A 20285-nucleotide genomic window follows, 5' to 3' on the forward strand; every position below is an offset into this window, starting at 1 on the left:
CATTTTTCTTTTGCAATAGAGTGAATATGCTAACTGATGTTAACTGACGATGGAGTCGCACCGAGGGAGACTCGGACGGGATGTCAGGACAGAGGGTCTCCTCCGGAGAGGGCGACCACGTGGCGCGTCCCCATTCCTTCAGGTGTTTAAGAGACTCGTGGCACCGAGGGACACGTTTTAGGGACGGGACTCGGTAAGCCAGCGTTGAAACGCGTTTTTCAGACGAGCTGGTCCCAGCACAGCACAACGAAACGCTTATTACACTTTTGTACGGAAGCAGACGACGCTCCGCGCCCGGCCCCGCCGCGGGGCGGTCTGTCACAGAGCAGCCGTCCGCTCTGCCCGAGGCCCCGGCCGCCAACAGGTGTCCCGCCCCGAGCAGGTGCGGCGCGGCCCGCGGGGCGGCGCGGCCCCGTGGGGGAGGTCTCCTAGCAACCGCGCGGCCAATGGGAGCAGCGCTGGGGCCCGGCGCGGGGTCGACGCGGCGGCAGCTGCGGGACGCGGGGCCGCGCGGAGCTGGCCCGGGAGCCGGTCCCTCCTCCTTTCTTCCGTCTCTGCTCGCCGCAGCAGGTGGTGCTTCGCGGTGCTCCTCCTCCCGCCCCTTCTCCTCACCGGCGGCGAGGGTAGGCGGGCGCGGCGGGTAACGGGCGCTGCGCGGCCGTTGGTGACGGCGGGGCGGTCGCGCCTCTCCCCGGCTCCGGGCCGCCCGCGGGGGAAGCCGCCGCCGAGCGCTGCGGCGTGGAAGGCGCTCCTCGGCGGGCTGCGGGCTGACCGCGGGGCTGAGGGAAGCGCGTCCCTGGAAGGCGGGCCGGCGCTTTGGCGATGTCCGCGGGGCGGCGAGCGGCGACCGCGGGAGGTTGGGAGCCCTGGGGCTGCGCGCGGTGGGAGCGGGGCTCTGCGGGAGGCGCTGACAGTCGGCTTTGGCTTGCTCGCGTGCCTCGTTAAAAAACAGCAACAACAAAAATCGTGTTCGCAGCAAGGCTCCGTTCGGTTTGAGGATCGAACTGTAACGCGGGACGTGCTCGTAGTATTGCTGCAGCCCCTGCTTGCGCAGAGCGCTGTGCTGCGGTGAGGTGGTTGCGCAGGGCTCCGTGTGCTGCCAAGTATGGTAGGAATTCGGGAATTTCAGGGGAAGGACTCAAATCGGGAGGCGTGCGGAATGAAACGTGTGAGGTAAACGTTAGTAGTAAGCTTGAAACGGGATTTGATGCCGTTGATGAAGGTTTCGGAAGAGTAGCGGGGGAGAAAAACGTTCTTTCTGTTCTGGGAGAGAAAAAGCATAGTACCAGTCATTGGCTGGACTGGAGAGGGCACAGGAGGCGATCCCAGGTTCCTTGGGTTCGGCTTCTCTCTGAAAGCAGCTGGCAGCAGATGCTGAGGAAAAGACGATCAGCAGAGGCTGCTGAGCAGCGATGTGTCTGTCAGTGTCCTCCCAGCGTACTGCGCTGTGGAGCTGAAGGATTTCCCAGCAGAGCTTGCTTCTCTTCTTACGTTCAGTAGCTTTTGATGTGTGCCTTTCATATGATTTCAGCCAGCTTATATAGTTTCCATTCCCAGCACATGGTGATATGAGTCTGTGATTTAACAGTGCTTCTTTTCCAGCTTTCATGTTAAATGTTTCATTTCATTTTGCATAGCTGTTACATGAAACGAAGCGGTATTTTTTTTTTCTTTGCATGTTTCTGTACATGTTTTTTCCTATTTCTCTTGCTGCTCCAGAGGAAAAGTCACTGCTTATTAATTTCTTGTATGGAAGCATTGGCTGACCTTCTTCCACCATTTTCAGATGTTTTCTGCATTTTGTATAGGGAAGGTCATAATGATGTGTGCTATTTCAACTGGGGAAGCTCAGTGTTTGTATGGAGCCATTATGGTGTTCATCTTTTCTGTCCTGAGCTTCAATGTTTTGTTAACTGCCTGTGAGCTGTTACTTCCAGAGGAGTAATCACAGTGACTGTGATCTCTTGCATGATGATGCTTAACTTAGAGCCTGTTGATTTAAGTACATAGCTGAGTTGGTGTTGTGGGGTTTTTTTCCTAATAATAATAGTTCACAAACATGGATTTTTATTACCATTGGTGTAGTATGCACATAACCTTTTGGGGTTCTTATCATTTGACCTTAGTGTTTATTTTTCTGAATAATGCAGTACCATGAGTAAACTTTCTCACTGACCTACCCAGCACCTTTGAAAGTTCTCCCAGCAGCAGAGATGCCACAAACAGATCCCATTTGTGACTCTAGTTTTCTTTGGGGCTTTCATATAACACTTACACGATACTTAAAGAAGGAGGAAGGGGAAAATATTCAACTTTTTCCTACCATTTCCCCTTTTCCATCAATAATCAGTCATTAATAAATCCCCTGGCATCATTGCTTCAGAGCTTTTGGTAGGGAACATTGTGGAAAGTTTTTTGGAAATCCAGTTATGCTTTCTTGCCCAAGCATGTTGACTGATTCCTTCTTTCAGGGCACTGTAGCAGACTTGCTAATGTTTCTTCTACATTAAGTTACGGTGACGTTTCACCAGTCATATTTACTGGCAGCTAACATCTGCTCTGTGACTCATGTAGTCTACAGGGCAACCATTCTTTGAATCTTCTGGCATTCATTAGAGAAAGTAGTTACGTTGACGACATTCCATTCATTTTACCTGCCACCTATTTTATCGTACAGGTTACATGCTACTGAACCTTGTGAATTGCATCATTTCTGAGAGCTGGAATGCTGAGATCTGACTCTGCCCTGTATTATTACCAGCTTTAGGAACTAGTGAGACTTGCACTCCCTCCCCTTTCTTTTTAAATGCTTTCCATTCGCAGAGACAGCGAAGTTATGGAATTTGGTTAAAGTTGAGTTCAGGAAAAGGAGGAACTACAGAAGACAGAGTTCCTGAGGCTTTCTTATGTATTCATGATATGCAAAGGTCTTGTAGCTGGAATAGAATATCCTGCTATGTGTAGCAAATGGTTTTTGATTTCAACAGAGAAATAAAATTCAGAAGATTAACAGAAATAGATCTATTCTTTAGCAAGAGGAAAACTCTGATACAAAGATCCATAGTATTAGCTCAGTGTGGGGTAGGACTTTGGGAGCCAGATGAAATATTTCCACGTGTTCCAATTTTTTCAGAGGTTGCACTGATAACATTTATGTGTATATTGAAGGTAGAGCTGAATGTTGAGATGGTAGATAAGTCTTTGTAACCTGAGTGTTTGGGACAAAGGCAGTAAGAAAACGTTCATTGAACATCATATTTTATCAGCTCTAAGGGTATGTTTTTGTGTCGTTTTACTTACTGAATATCAAAGAAAAAATCATTTGTACAACTTTTTCACAATTTGTTAAGTAAAGTAGATCTGAAAAATGTAGGTAAGGGATCTTCTAGGTTGCTATGCTCATAGTGAAGAAGACTTAGCAGTACCCACAGGCTGAGTGGTGGGGTTACCTGTTGAGGTCACTTCTGGCAGTACTGATGAGTTTAGCTGGAAATTTGGCACATGTTAAAGAAATGTTCTCTTTGAATTTAAGTAAGTGGAAGGACGCCCTCTTTTGTGCCTCCCTCCCCCTTCTTTCTTTTTTTTTTTTTTTTAATTGCCACAGTACTGTAAGAGCAGGGAGGAAATATCTAGGGTCTGCTTTGGTTGCAGGACATGTCACTGAAATTACAGTATTAACGAAAGTCACTACAATTGTAATAGGCTTCTACAGGTAAAGGAGCTCTCAGATATGCAGTTATCACCAAATCTGAGCGATTTTCTAGTGCTAATTGTCAACTTTGTTATTAAAACAGCCGTAGAGAGAGAATATTTATCAAAATTCTAGGGAAGAGATGGATGGGCCTTCAAGGTGATTGTATGAATAAAACAAGTGTGTTTCTTGTGACATTATCAGGGATACGTTTGTAAACCTATAATGTAATGACTAGTATGCACCCTAAATTTGCATGGACTGATACGTCTTTGATTTATCTGGATAAAAGCCATCTGTTCGGCATCTGTGGATTACTAGACAAATGTAATAGCCTTAAGCAGATTCACAGCTCAGCTTGGGATGTTACTGTAATTAGAAGGAATCATATTGCCTTTTAAGTAAATACTAACTAAGGCTTTAATTTTCTTTCATTTTTTAAAGTCAAAATCTGTGTATATGTTGGAACTTGTAATACTTAATATATAGAAGAGAAATGTTCAGTTGATGCTTTTTGGTTGATGCTGACTCACATTTTTCCATGGCATTGTAACATTGAGGATGAGGAGAGCTCTTTTCAAAGATTGCCTTCACTTATCCACCTTAATTTAGGGAAAAAAGCTTTCTGGGTTACCAGATAGTGCATTTTTCATGTATCATAGAATCTTTTGAGTTGGAAGGGACCTTTAATGATCATCTAGTCCAACTCTCCTGCAGTGAACAAGAGCACCTACAGCTTGATCAGGTGCTTAGAGCCCCATCCAGCCTGACTTCGAATGTCTGCAGGAATGGAGCACTCACCACCTGTCTGGGAAACCTGTGCCAGTGCCTCACCACCCTTATTTAAAAAAAAAAACAAACAACTTCTTCCTTATGTCCGGCCTAAATCTCCCCTCTTTTAGTTTGAAGCCATTTCCCCTTGCCCTACTGCAACAGACCCTGCTGAAGAGTCTGTTCCCTTCTTTCTTACAGCCTCCACTCTAGATACTGAAAGGTCACTCTCAGGTCTCCCTGGAACCCTTCTATTCTCCAGGCTGAACAGCCTCAGCTCTCAGCCTGTCCTCATGTTTCACCCCTGGGATCACTCTTGTGGTCCTCATCTGTTCGTGCTCTGAACAAGTACACATCTCTCCTGTACTGAGGACTCCACATCTGGATGCAGTACTCCAGATGATGTCTCACCAGCACATTGGAGCGGAGCAAGATAATCTCCCTTGCCCTGGTGGCCATGCTTCTTCTGATGCAGCCGAGGATATGGATGGCTTTCTGGGCTGCATGTGCATGGCTCATGCCCGTCTGCCACCAACCAGTATCACCAAGTCCTTTTCAGCAGGGCTGTTCTCCATCCTTATGTCCGCCAGCTTGTACTGATAGTGAGAGTTGTCCAAGTGCAAGACCTGCACTTGGATTTGTTGAACCTGTTAGAGTTCACCAAGGCCCACTGCTGGAGCACATCTAAGTGTCTCTAAATGACATCCCATCCCTCAGGCATGTCAGACCGCACCACGCATCTTGGTGTCATCTGCAAACTTGCTGAGGGTGCACTTGATTGCGCTGTTGATGTCATTGATGAAGATGTTAAAGAGCAGTGCTCCCGGTACTGATTCCTGATCACTTGTCACTGATCTCCATCCAGTCATTGTCACACCCAGTGCAGTTTCGAGATGACCAGATGGTGTAATGTGATCATGGTACAGTGCTACTACAAGCTTTTCTCTCCTGATACAGAGTTGCCTGAACGAATTTTATAAACTCAGATGCACCTACTTGCTTTCAAATTTAAAAACAATATTCAGATTTTCGGAAGTATACTGTGATGTGTGAAGTTTATAATCCTAGTGCTTACTGCTTGTGGGCTTTGGATTTTGACAGTCTAAACTCAGGCTCTCTTTATCTGATTTATCTTGAATCTTGTCACAGTCATTGACAATCCCTCCCCTGCACCTCAGAGCATAAAACAATGATTTTTAGGAACCACTTTTGCTTCTCTATTTGTAGTGTAGCTTTCAAAGTTCAGAGTAAACTTATTCTTGAAAAGAAAGATGCGTGTTAATGAATCATGTAGGAGTTCATGGGGCTATACCTATGGGCTTTTTAAAATAAAAAAAATTAAAAAAGTCAGCAAAACTTCAGGTGCATTTACTAGGATTAAGTTGTAGTATATTATCATGACAGCTTTAAGTTCTAGGATTTTTTTGTGTACTTTCCTGTTAGTGATTTTTTGTTTGATTATTGGTATTAATCAAGCTCTGTACTTTTTTTTTTTGTATGTATATTTGTGGAAGGAGGGAGACACTTTGTTTCTTTGTTTTCTTTTCAGATTTTTTTTTTTTTTTAGTTGCAGTGGGATGGCTCTGCCACTGTGTTCACCCGTGTGAAATTGGCCCCCAGATCATCCAAGGTCTTGTTCATCACTGGAACAAAAGTGTCACTGCCAATAGGCAAAGTAGTGTCTGGCAGGCACTGGGTCATTACAGATATTTGCGTGAGTCACCAACCCTGTTAGTGAAATAGCTGCATAGGCAGAATGGGCACAGAAAGAAAATCATTAAGTAGTTACAGTAGCTTGGGCTGCTGAGAGACTTGTTCTTTTCTCTCCCACCCATAGATTTTTAGTTTCAGTATGAGATTCTGGGAAACAGCAAATTTTGATTTTTTTATTACTATTATTATTTTAGCTTCTTGCTGTGTTTTACCAACAGGATTTAAGGGGATTGGGGATGCGGTAAGGGAAACAAACAAGAAAAACAACTCAATTTCTCCACTTCTCCCTCAAAAAACTGAAGCAGGAAACCTCTTGGCCCTTTTCTTTAGTTAAAGCTTTCCTGTGTTAAGTTGGATAGCCTAGAGAGATCCCAAAAACACTTTAAAATCTTTTGTGTGCTATTTTATTTTTTTCTATAATTAAACAAACACTGCTTCAGATATACATTGAATGCATTCCTCCATATGTTGTGGTGATTAAAACAAGTACTGTAAAGTACTAAAGGTGGAGTTTCTTATGAATACGGTGTATCTAAATTCGTTTTGCATCCCCACTATCTTCATTAGGGATGCTCATCTGTAGCTCTTGCATGTTTCAGTGAGTCTATTTTGAGCTTTGTTGCTCCAGAGGAACTGCCTAGATTGGCAGGGAAATGTAGCTGATGATTCTTAATCATGAGGTAACTTTAAAAATCATTGCTGAGGTCCTGAACTGGCAGCAGAAGCCATGTGGAACTGATGAGATGATCTTAGCACGGAACTAACAGCTTGTGGCATTCCCTTCTGCAGCTGACATGGGGATTGTCTCATGCACATCTGACTGTGGTTCTAAATATGGTATATAAAGATGATGCAAGTACGAAATGCTGACTGTGCTCTTAACTAATAACTGCTTCAAAGCTAGTGCATTCTTCTGATGCCGTGGAACAATTTAAGCTACTTTTTTGGGTTGGCATAACAGTTGAAGTTCTTTAGTTTAGCACTCACCAGATAGTGAATTTGTGTGTATGTTTGTGAATCCTGATGTATTGAACGGTATGTACTGTACTGCTAGCTCCCCTTTCAAGTCAGAAAGCTCTAGAATCCTACACTTGAGAAGAATATAGTTGCATTATCTAGATGGATGTTTTCATATTCCCTCTGTATGTTTGCATTCTCTCTAATTGCTAGACATCCTTCTGAATCTGTCTTTCTGTTCGTTTTCATTGTATCCTCTTGTTGGTGTACCTAGAAACAAAGCTTCACAGAAGAGGAGGCCTGAAAACTTTTTGCTGCGAGTAACACAGCATGCAAATTGCAAAACTAAAATATGGAGAATGGTGGGTTAATAGATTATGTGTCAAAACAGTTTTCTTGGTGTAAAGACCTGTGGGTTGGTGTTATTGTGCTTGGAGGTAATTTGGCTGGTAAGCTCTCTTAGGGGTTATGTGGTTTCTTAAAGAATAGAAGCCAGATTATTTGAAGTGAAGTGCATATCTGAAGTGTTGGTGGTATTTCTGTAGACTTTCCAACAGCCGTTAATGGAATTTGTATGTTTTGAGTTTCAAATTCTTTATTAGAATGCAGGATTGCATTCTGTATATACTTGTAGTTTAATTGGTCTTTTTCTCACTCTTTCATTTGCAGGTTTCTCTATCTGATGGATCCAACAGAAGCCAAATAAGCATGTAAGAAGTGTCTTCATTTGATTTTGTCTTTGAATTACATTTTTAAAAACACAGTTGACTTCATTGGGAAAAATGAGAAGATTGCCTTACAGATGTCAGAAATGACAGGCATAAAGTCAGTCATTTCCTTTAGGATCTGAATATCCATTTTCTTTTTCAGCACATCTTAGTTTTACAGGAAGAAAACTCTGAAAAATGTGAATGGGCAGAGGGAAAGTAGACACATCTCATTTTTGAATAAGAATGGCCACTAGATTGTTACAACACTTAACTGTTTTCTCAGTGTCTTATGTGAACTTTCTGATATGTAATTTAGTACTTTCTGCACGTTTTCCTCTCATCTGAGGAATAGTGTACTTTTTCATCCAGGAATATTTATGAACCTGCAGAAATATGCAGTGGGATATTTTATTTTATTTTCTAGTGCTGAGTGTTCTGTGGCATGGCTGTACACCAGTATGACCTCTTAAAAAGTTAACATTGATTTGGATGCTTTTCTGCACACTTTATACTGTCAATAAGGAGATTCTTGTTGTTTCTTCTCTGTTCACAAGAGACCTTGTGGGTAACAGATCACCTACAACTGTCTAGTGGCTTAAATAGACAGCAGTTTGGTTTTCCAAGTGATAGCTTTCCGCATAGTGATAAAAAAAGCAAGGTTTTAGTGTCAGCATTTCAGAAGTTGCATTTCCAAGAGTGTGCTTAATAGAACATTAGGAGGAGTTAGTAGCAAACTTGTCTGTACTCTTTAAAAGCTATGGTGTCCATCTCAAACTGACTTGAGATTTTGGACAATAGTTGTAATTTTAAAAAAGGGGAGTTTTCTTACCTGAACAGGTGAAGGGTTTGTTTTCCTGTAGGGTGGCTGTTCCTATAGCAGCTGAGGAGTTAGACTGTCTAGATCTTAAATGTCAGAGCTGGATTTTAAATTTCTGGCAGTGCACCAGCTCTGATGCTTCGTGTCTTCATGCACCTTATGAATGTGTGAATTTCTTTTGGTTTTCAGAGGGAAGGTACTATACTGAGTGGCAGTACCAATGGAATAAGGCTTTTTCTATTCTACAGTCCTCAGCAATTTTGCAGATGTTGCAAAGAATGAAGCAGCTTCCCAGGGAAAGGCAATATAGCTGTGTATAGGCAGTACAATGAATTGTATAGGTTAAGTTAAATAGTTAAATACGTATTAGAAGTTCTTTTGCCTTCTCTGAGACAATAAATCTCTTTCAGAGTATTCTTTACCCTTCAAGTAATAATCTTACTAAGACAGATTAATGTTAGGATTCACAGAAATTTGTCTTGATAAAATTGCTTAGTGGTTATGCGGCAGAAAAATATTGGATGTTTGGCCTGCTTTCTCTGACACACATCAACAGAAACAACTGAATTATCTACAGTGTCTTTATTCTTTTCATGTGCAGGTGGCGTTTAAGACTGAGCTGATGGTTTAAAAGACGTAGTGAAGTCTGAGCCTAAGTATAGATAGATGCATCACTTGTACAGCATAATGTTTACTGTGATTATGTTGTTCTTTACAATATAAAGAAGAAGAAAAAATGTCACGTGATTTTTAGGTCTAGTAGTCTGTCTCCCATGTTTACTTTAATCTTCTAGCTGTTAATCTAAAATGCTCTTACTATTTTAGGAGATGCCTACGTAACACAGATTGTCAGGAATTGTACTAAATACTTCACTGCTGAACGGGTTGCTCAGGTACCCTGCCTGTTTTGTTGCTATGGGAGATTGGAAGACTGTAACTGTGCCAGTGCTGTCATCAGGTAAACTGGTAATATTTTAAATTTAGTAAATGTGCAAACTCTACCAGGGTATTGTAGTTGCTAAAGAGACATTAAGGTTTTAAACATGAGATTTATTTAATGTGATATTAACCGGTCTAATAGTACAGTAATTTTTTTAATAGAAATGCTGCTGGAATGCAGTCAAATTTTAACTGTCCTTTTAAAATTATTGTTGTGATATGGTTATTGTGTTTTATTTCATGCTAGATGAAGTTCTAGGCTCTAGATTTGTGAACAGCTATGAATAATAATTTCAGTAAAGGGATTTGATTTAAGTTTCTTGTATGTGTGTAAACTACTAGTCCTGAATTTTTTCTTAATGTTTTTAACTTTTAGATAGCAAAAATATATTTCAATATACCTCAGAGAAAAAGATATCTCCTCCAAACATGAACTCTCAAGTGCTACGCTTGCCACTGCCTTCATCCAAAAGCATGCACAGCTTTTTCAGTGCCTTCTGCACAGAAGAGAATATTGAACAGAGTATATCCTATCTCAATAGGGTAAGCCACATCTTGTTTATTTTGAGGCTTTTTGAAAATGTCTTTAAGTCAGTTTTGGTAATGAAGATGCACTGTATTTGGAAGGCTTCTTTCTTGATGCTCAGAAGTTGGAGTTGGTTTGCAGAAATATACATTTTTTTTGCCTTCTTATGTAGGATTTCAACTGATACTGTTTATCTCGGAGATGTATCCAGTTATTTATTCCACCACCCTCTCCAATTTGTCTTTCACCAGGAATTGACAACATTGGGCTTTCCTTCTATTTATGCGGAGTCGAAAGGAAAGGAATTAAACTTAATATCTATCATAAATTGCATGAATGAATTGCTTGTACTGCAGCACAAGAACCTTCGAGCTCAGGAAGAGGTAGAAATGCAGCATCTGAAACTGGGTAGTGATATGGATCACTTACAGAACTGTTATGCTAAATTACAGGTAGAAAACAAGATGATTTCACCTATATATACCTAGTGTGTGTATACATATATAATGCAGTCTTTGTGTTTAACAGATACTGTACTTTCTTATCAGTGAATAAATTTAGTTTTTGACATCCCTAGTACTAATTTGCAATTGTATTTTTATGAATGTTTTTGTTTTTTGAATTTTTTTCATTTGAAAATTTCTTAATGAGCTATGAACTCATAAGACAACTTTAATCATGCTTAGAAGTTTTCTTTAATGATTTCTTTAATAAAGGAAAAAAAAATGTTGAATATTTCAATGCAGCTCATTCATTTTGCCCAAAAGAATATGCCCAGCTCTAAATGATGAATTCAGAATATAACCGTAATTAGTAAAAACTGTGTAGGTAACTTTTCTAGTATTCATTGTCACTCTTTTCCTTATGTCTTTTGCATTTCTTTTTGTCATTGGATTTCTGCCCACAAAGCCTTTTTATAAAGATTGCTCTGAAGCTATTGGCAAAATAAAAAAAACTTAGGTTAAGCTTTGTTTTATGTAAATTGTCCCATTTGCTTTGTTGTGGACACAGCCTACATCTACGTATGTTATTCCATTGCTTATTTAAGAGAAATACTCCACTAAAATTGTTCCCAACCCATACATGTTGCTTGCTATCTCCTCTTATTCCTGAGTTATAGATGCTTACAGAATCCTGATTTACTAAAAAGTAATAACTATATAAAATAGAATCTATTAAATACCAAGTTAAATCTTTGTTTTTTATGAGTGGGAGTATTTCTTGTACTGGAGAATCATAGTTCTTGGTCCAGAAAATAGAACTTGTTGAGAATGCAAGGTGAAACGTTGGTGGTCGAATATGCAGGAAGACTTGTCTCAAGTGAGGTGGTTTAGCCTTTTTTTTTTTTTTCCAATATTTTTTATCCTTAGCTATTTTTTTTATTGGTACTGACATGTCAACATTTTTTCTAGGAGCAGTTGGAGTTATCTAAAAGGGAAATAGTTGGCCTTCAGGAAAGAGACAGACAACTGCAAAGCAAGAACAGGAATTTGCACCAGTTACTTAAAAATGAAAAGGATGAAGTGAGTTATGTACATCAATGCAAATTATTACATAGATTTTCAGTGATGATTTTGCAAGGTGTCTGGTAGCTGTTCACATTGAATGTTTTTTGTTTTTTTGCTGGTGAATGCTCTCTCTCAGCATCAAACTGACATCTTGCACACCAATTAAATACATTTTATAATGGATAGGTCCAAGTTATGATTCTGTTAGAGTGTACTACAGAATCCTGTACAATTTTATGCTTTTTTTTATGCTTTTGATTATACATAACAGGTAAGTCTTTAAGTCAGAGTCTGTAGGCTGGGAGAGTTCTCCTGATTTCTGTTGTTAGTTCCTTTATCCAGAAATAGTAAGCAATGTTTCACATCTTTTTTTTCTTTTCTTTTTTTTGAAGAAATGTGTCTATGTTGAGCTTTAGTTGAATAAACCTCTCTTGTGGGATTGTTTTTAGGTTCAGAAGTTACAGAACATAATTTCAAGTAGAGCTACACAGTACAATCATGATATGAAGAGGAAAGAGAGAGAATACAATAAATTAAAGGAACGCTTACATCAATTGGTCATGAACAAAAAGGACAAAAAGATAGGTAAATAGAGTGCTATGGCAAAAAAAAAAATAGTGAATTTTGTATGTTAAAAATGTTTATATTTGATTTTAGGTATGTTCATATCCCTTTTCCCCAGTGCTTAAGTACCCAGTGGAACATTAAATATATTGTGAAATTTTTGTTAGATGAAATGTGTTGACTGATGTCATTGGAAAGGAAGTCCTACTCTTATTTTCTTATCCCTCCTGCCACCCTCCAAAACCCTCAGCTGTTTGCCATCTATAGCATGTCATATTTTAATGAGCTGGTTTCGTTTGCTGAGCCAGAAGACAACTATTCATGTTGTGGCTGAGTTGGTTTTGCTTTTCTAAAACCATGCAAGTAAAACAGACCACATTAGGACACTGTATTAGGAACACCTATTTTGGCAACTGAAGGTAATTTAGTATCTGCACAGTAATCTCAAGAAGCCTCAGGCTTAAGTAAACAAAACTTTTGGCATGTTTTTTACTCAAATTTGTTAATGCTAATTGAAATATCAGTGAGGTCAAAATAACCAGATCTTAAGTCCATTTCCTGTCTCCTTGAGAGCTAATGAGAATTGAGCTTGAACTACTATTCTGATGTAATATTTAAAATAATGTATACACAATTTATATAAAAGCTGAAATAGAGAGTGAGGGTGTTCTTAAGAAGTGTACAAAATAGGTAAGATAGAGTAACATCCCCACTGTGGCTTTCCAGACACAATTTTCTTTCTATCCTTGTTTATTTTACTCTTGCTTCGTTAAGCAGGGCAACATGGTCTCGTTTTGGTCTTAGGAGTGAGGGGGATATTTGGGTATAATGTAGTCTTTTTGACAGTAATTACATCAAAAGGTAAAAGAAGTGTCATCTGAATATGTGTGTAATTGCACGTTATTTCATGCTTTGAAATCTCCTTTTCATTTGTAGCTATGGAAGTTCTAAATTATGTTGGTAGAGCTGATGGGAAGAGAGGTGCATGGAGGACTGATAAGACGGAAGCCAGGTGAAATTGTAGTTGTTTTAGAACAGCATTAATTGAAGTATTTGTTATGTTGTCACCTTGTTACTGTCACATTTCTGCTTCCAGAAATGAAGAACAAATGTACAAAGTTCTGCTAAATGACTATGAGCAGCGCCAAAAACAGCTTTTATTGGAAAATGCTGAGCTGAAAAAAGTTCTTCAGCAAATGAAGAAAGAGATTATTTCACTTCTTCCACCTCAGAAACAAAAACCTAAAGAAAGGTCTGAAGATGGGCCAGTAAGTATTCCTCTGTTAAGCTTAAGTCTTTGGTAGTTTGCAGTGCTGGAGCCATCTGATTATTAAAATATTGCTTGGAAGGCTTGCAATGGAAGGACCTGGAAAAATCTTTTAAGTATATAAGGGTTTTACTTTAGTAAAACAAATCTATATACGTATTTAAATATGTATTTTTTTTAAAGGTAAGATGGCTTGCAGCAGGCTTTGTTTCTATTTCTACAGGTACTTTCAGACTTGGAGGAGGACATTGGAGAGTTAAATAAAGAGAATATGTGGGAACTGTCTTGTGAAACTGTGCGAGAGCAGCTTACCAACAGCATTAGAAAACAATGGAGAATGTTGAAAAATCACGTTGAAAAGCTGGATAACCAAGGTGGTGTTTAACTCTTACACATACACATAAAATGCTGCTGATAATTCCATTTGGTGTCATGCTCTTTGGATTTACGTTATGTATGTCTAAACTGAGGCTGAAATGGAAAGGACTGACCTGGTAGACTCCCTGAAAAGACTTATGTTTTTCCTTTTCTTTGTGAGTTTAAATTGTGGGAAGTTAGGAAAGCAATCACCTTAGCAAGCCTTTTATCCTGAGAACAGATACACTGTAGTTTGACAGAGTAAACAGCTTTCTTCCAAAAAAATTTATTTTTCTTTTGGACATACGTGCCCTGTAATATGCAGGTCATTTCAAAACTAATGCTCCCTATTTATTTCCACAGGAACTATAACAGATACAAAAAGCACAATAGCACTATTTAATAGAGTAAATTCTGAACTACATAATAGCATTTTTTCAACGTAGTCGCCATCATTAGCTATGTGCTTTTGCCAGCGATGAACAAGAGCCTATTGTCATGCTTACAAAAAAAACAACAAAAAAATCTGCCTTAGTGGAGGTGACATGCTGTTATTGCTGCTGAAGCACACACCAAAAACCATCTTGCTTTGCTCACATCCACTATGTTTGGTCTCCGTAAACATTCAGCAAGCTTTTAATTTTCTGCATGGAGGAATTCAGTGACACACCTTTGCTTCATATGTGTTTCCATGTCAGATGCTATTACTGCCTTTCTGCTGCCATCTGTTACGTGGCAACAAAATGTAATTGAATGCTGATGGGAAGGTTCAACCTCTATTGCCATACCGCCATTCTCTGCCTCTGATGTCTTAGGCCAACTTAAACAGGAAACATTATTTTCAGAGCGTCCTTCGTAAATGTTGGTTGTATTTCCCCATTTGTCTGAGCTGTTCAAGTAATTGCAGATACTCAGTTTCTTTCAAATTGTGATATGTGATACATAGATCCTTCTTAGAGTTTGAGCTTGTCACAGCCATATCTCTACTGCTTCTGCTGGCATTCTAAAATGAACTAGCTGATGGTATGGTGCTGGGATCTCCTCATTTCCAGCTGTTAAACAGCATTAAAAGACAGCTAAAAATATATAAAATTCTTTCCTAGTATTATTTTCCAGTGTAAGCAAATGCTGCTGCTACAACAAGGATGTTTGCAGTCAGGAATAAGAGTGAGAAGGTCATGAATGTAGTTGCAAATAAAAGAGCAGGTGGTCTCTGGTGTAGATATATTCTTATAGAAAGGATTTTAAGATCACTTATTCAGAATAATACTAACCGAAAAATAATTGTAAGCATCAGGAGAAAAGATTCAAGTATTTGTAGTTTTCTTGGAGTCACTTTTTTTTTTAATTTTTGAATTTATAAAGACTATCATGTTCTTAGTGTTTAAATACTGTCATCAGGGGATCAAAACTTGGCATATTACAAATGCTGTGGTGGTTGTATCTTTGTACAACCACATTTTACCTTATTTAATCTCGCACATCTTATTCCTCTGTGATTCATTCCCTTTCTGGGTTAAAAATGTGCACACAGTGTTCCAACTGTTAGCTCTATTTCTCCTTCATAGAACATGAGGAAAAAATCTTTCCTTTTTTATCTATGATATATATAGTTACTGCCATACTCTTATGAACATACAGGCCCTTCAATAGTGGGCTCCAAATAGGCTACTGATGTATCAGTGAAAAGAAATCTTAATTTGTCCTGATTTTCTTTTAAACAAATGCCAGAACAAGTTATGGTGGTTTTTTTTGTTTGGTTAGTTGTTTTTGTTTTTTTTTTCTGTGCAATGCACAGACTTGTGATTTACTGAAAGAAATATAAAATTTGAGGCAACGTTGTAACATTCAGCTCAGAAAAACCGGCAATAGTGTTTAATTATGTGTGTAGCACCAATTCTGGATTGCTTGTTCTGATAATAGTAATTTTGAGTGCATGGTTAATGTGTTTTTTGGAATGAAACTATTACAGCTTAAAAATCTTTGCTATTGCTTTGAGTCCTAAGTGTTGTGAGGAATTATTTCTAAGTAACTTTTTTCCCCATTTTCCCCCTCCCTTAGTGTCACGTGTGCATTCAGGAACTTTGAATGACAAAGATGTAATCTCAAGGGAAGACCACGAGCTGGAAACTGAAAAACTAGAGTTGGAAATTCAGCAGTGTAAAGAAATGATCAAAACTCAGCAACAACTTTTACAGGTAGGAGGCTTTAAATTTTGTTATTTTCAAGACCTTTGAATTATTATTTTTTTTTAATATCACTTATCGCTCACCTCTGAGTTTTTCTCCTTTTATTGACAGTGCTTTTTTTAAATAGGATGTCTTGGTGGTTGGTCTAAGTGGGTTATTCAGTTGATTAGTAATTTAATGAATTTTTAATCCTGGTAGGAGAAATTCTGGGGGAGGTTAAAAGACAGGAAGGCTGATGAGGCCAGAGGTATTTTGCTAGCTGCTTGAAACTCTGCCCCTACCAACTGTGTTGCTCACTTATCGAACTTCAACTGTTTTTTGATGAAACTGAATCTGTGGAAATTCTGAACAACTTAATAGTCATTCCAAAATTATTATTTGTATCTACAGCAACAGCTTATGTCTCCATGTGATGATGACACCACTCTGTTACTTCAGGACTGCTATTTGCTGGAAGAAAGAGAGCGTCTTCAGGAAGAATGGAGACTATTTCAAGAACAAAAAAAGAATTTTGAGAAGGAACGAAGAAGTTTTACAGAAGCTGCTATTAGATTAGGACTAGAGGTATTAGAAAAGTGGAAAGGTATTAGAAAAGGAACTCCTATGGAAGAGAGTATAATAATAACTCTAATACTCACTAAAAACTACCTAATCCACATTGTCTGCTTATATCTCTATACAGAGAGCTTGTTCTCATACTCTGTAAAACACAGCTTTGATCATTGCAGCAGATCATTCAGCTGGCACTTGAAACAAACAAAACAACAAACACCAAATTTCTTGTGTGTATTGGAATATGAGTTTGCTGCAACTAGATGAATCATTTTTCTTGCAGCTTTGGAAATATCTGGGTACTTCTGAAAGATCTGTCTGCTTATTCACTAAATTCTTGATTAGAGGCTCTTTCAGTTTAGCTTCCTAAGACAGCAAGGCTTATGCAAATCACTGTCAGATTTGGCTGCAGTATTGAATTCTCAAAGAGTCTAGATTTTCATGGAAAGCAGTTTTGCAGAAAGCCAAAATATATCTTTGCCTCAGTAGGGCCATTTTGTGTTCCTGTAGTTAACCTGGCCAGTAAACAGACTTACATAGGGAGGGAATTGGGTTGGGTATTTCTCTAAATGTGCTCTAGCACATCTAGCATTGTCTGGCCAATAGTTAAGATGAAAACATGAAGACTACAAATCTAGCAAGGAGGAATGTGAAAAGTCAAGAACATAGTATATTTTGAGTTTTACTTGAGACACTAGTACAGCAGTAGTTCACACAGTGACAAATATCAGACCACTACATATATAATCATACATTCGTCAACTTTTTCATTTTCTTTTACTTACATTTTAGTGAATTCTTGAATTTAATGTGATCTTGAATTTAGCTTTGTAATTTTTGACGGATAATGTTTGTCCTGAAATATGTAAGACCATATTACAACATAGATGTAGTTACCTGTGCTTCTGATTGGCAAAATACTTAAATTTGAAAGGAGTAATGAGAAAGTTGAAGCAATGCTGCAAGCCTTCATCAGTGATTGGAAAAGGAAACATCAACTTTCTGCTCAGTTTTTTTTATGGAAGTGATCAGTGCTATTTTCAATGTTACTTTTATTTGTTTATGAGAAAGCTGAGGACTAAGATTGAAGCAGCAATCCTTATTAGCAACTGCCTAGAAATTAGAGGTATCTCCATGAGGTAGTGCAAGACTTGGGGGGGCAGGGATGTGCACAGGAGACAGTGGTAGGAGACTGTTACTGGAGTGGAGAGCAGTGAAATGAAAAGATTATGCAGACCTCTGAAACAAACCACGGGGTTTGGCTTGTAAATAAATACTTCCTCAGCTAATCCCTGTTGGAATCAAAAGCTTGCTTATATGACTGTAACTCTTTGTTTAACTGTTGACTCACCTTAGTTGTGTGGATATTCCATAACTTCTTTTTTTTAATATGGAATAGCATAAATTTGATATGGACTAAGCTTTTTCGTGTGGTCATAACTGTAAACAGTATTTCTTTTCCTAGAGAAAAGCATTTGAAGAAGATAGAGGAGCATGGTTGAAGCAACAGTTCTTAAGTATGTCTACTGATTACAAGCAGTCTGAAAATGTGACAACTCCAAGTGCCTTCATAGGAAGCAAGTATTTGGTTCAAATTATGTTACTGTAACATGCTTTTTCCTCCTTTTACCTATAAGATGGTTAGGATATAATTCATTTCCATAGTAGAAAAAAATTGTATTTTTAGGAACAGATCACTTGCCTTGTTGCCCATGAAGAATGAGTTGATTCTAATGATCTTGAGCAACTTGTGAGATTTAAGACTGCATACTAAAGCTTTTGATTTATAATTATCTTTTTCCAAATTCTGGTGTTTCTGACTGCATTTATTATTACAGTCATACTGTAAGTTGGAAGGAAAGTGTTTGCTGTGCTCTTTTTTGTTTGTTTTTGTCCTTTCTTTTTAAGACTACTTAAATCTAATCCTTCAAATGTTTTCAACCGTAGTGTGAGCTTAACTGACTATATGTATGCCTTCCAGCTTCTGACCAAGACAATCGGGTAGTGAACTCGATGTCTCAGCAAAAAAAACCTCACTGTATGCTGAGTGGTCCTATTTCAGCTGAATCCTGCCAGACTTCTCAGTATATTTCACATAACAGGTATCTCAAATGATGTTGTGGATATTTCTTGTGGTTTTTTGTTTGTTTTTCATGGTGCTGAACTCTATTTAGAGCAGTGACAAAATTGTGATAACTTACAGAATGATCTCATCTAGGTCTTGTGATGGATGTGTAGAACATATTAAGCATCATAACTGTGTCGTGCTTCTCTATGATGTGTAATTTGTAACTGAATGTGCAGTTATTTACGCTATAACTTTATCTTTTTACCAGTTTCAATGCTGCATTAAAAAAACCTGCTGGGGACAGCAAGCCAAATCAGTGGGAGGAAAGTGACAAGGAAGAAACCGAGTAATACACAGACCCAGGAAGACTCTGAAGCTGGCACTCTGCTATGTAGAAACTTGCACATAGAACAACTGCCTTAGACTTCCTAGGGTTGCCTGCTGTTTTGTTAGAGATGTTCATAAACTTACTGTTCTAAAGTATATCAGGATGCTGTGAGTTTGATCATTCTTCTGAAGGGTTATGTGGTAAGCTGAGCTGTGATGTGTATGTATGTGTGTGCACATGACTTTTAATTTTTTTTAGACCATTTCTTGCCTCTTTTTCTTGCAACTCTTGAAAGATGCTTATTTAAAAGTATATTAAAGCTTTGATATTTTTCTAGTAACAGAAGCTGTGATTCTGTGAATGAAGCTATGGTCTGAAAGTTTGGCTGTAATGAAATATTGGATCCTAATGTTTCTTTTCATCACAGGCAGAGATAGCACTTTTAGAAATGGTTTAATTATTGGAAACGCTCATCTTGGGAAACATCTCAAGCATAACTGACATTAAAACTTCTTTTGCCTCAACTTGAATGTACAGTATACTGTAGATTTTTAACAAAACAAGTTCTATATTTATTAATTTGCGTGATTTGAAAATACCTCTTTGATATTTCAGATGACCTAAAGCGTGAAATCTTTATATATTTGTAAATAGACCAAACGATTATGCTGAGAAACCATGAAATGAAATGCATACATCCATAATATTATTTTACGTGGTATTTTAAATTGTTTTATAGTGATACTCTGTTTACAGATGCATTAGGACTTTCAGTGGTTCAGTCAGGAATAAAATTATTTCAAGTGTAAAAAATAAATGTGTACGTCTGTTTTAAGAAACTGCTTCTGTGATTTATGACTGCAAATTTTTTTAAAATTATCATGGTTGTAGGGCCAAGGTTCACTGCCTATTTGATGCTAGTTTTGTTTTGCTTTTCATCTTAGTGGGCTCCAGAATTTTTGGAGTAGCCTTAGTGAAATCTATTTTGTTTATAACCTTCTAAAAATAGCTGTGTACAGATGAGATATTTCAAAGTCTCCTTTCCGAGTCAATGCATGTACTTTTCCTTGTCCATTATATGTCCATCTCTTCTGTTTTGGATGCTCAAGCATTTGTTAATGTGTGAGTATGGCTCTGGCCCTAGTCAAATTAAGCTTTTGGAATGTGCCTAAGAAACTTCTGCACTTCTTCAGGTCAGTGGAAGGAAATTAACTCTGAAACCTAGAATATTTCACTGATGTTGTGTTGCTGCTCTGCTCTTAATCTACAACTGGGTGTAATAGAGTGACTGGGATACTTGAAAAAATAGCAGTAGAATAACAAGAAAG

At 38.5% G+C, this 20285-nt stretch overlaps 1 protein-coding gene across 1 annotated transcript; it reads left to right on the top strand.

Annotated features, from left to right (window-relative positions):
* Positions 1 to 446: 446 nt before the first annotated feature.
* On the top strand, positions 447 to 19798 carry SSX2IP (SSX family member 2 interacting protein). The gene is given in 16 exon segments (XM_031600062.2): positions 447 to 623; positions 7802 to 7842; positions 9485 to 9617; positions 9975 to 10141; positions 10376 to 10576; positions 11537 to 11647; positions 12082 to 12217; positions 13133 to 13208; positions 13293 to 13464; positions 13687 to 13837; positions 15882 to 16018; positions 16400 to 16573; positions 18027 to 18138; positions 18543 to 18663; positions 18898 to 18975; positions 18977 to 19798. Coding segments are annotated over 14 exon segments (1755 nt in total). The 5' UTR covers positions 447 to 623; positions 7802 to 7842; positions 9485 to 9574; the 3' UTR covers positions 19053 to 19798.
* The last annotated feature ends 487 nt before the right edge of the window (positions 19799 to 20285 follow it).

This window comes from Phasianus colchicus, chromosome 9 (genome assembly GCF_987193195.1).
Source record: "Phasianus colchicus chromosome 9, bPhaCol1.hap1.1, whole genome shotgun sequence".
NCBI lineage: Eukaryota > Metazoa > Chordata > Aves > Galliformes > Phasianidae > Phasianus > Phasianus colchicus.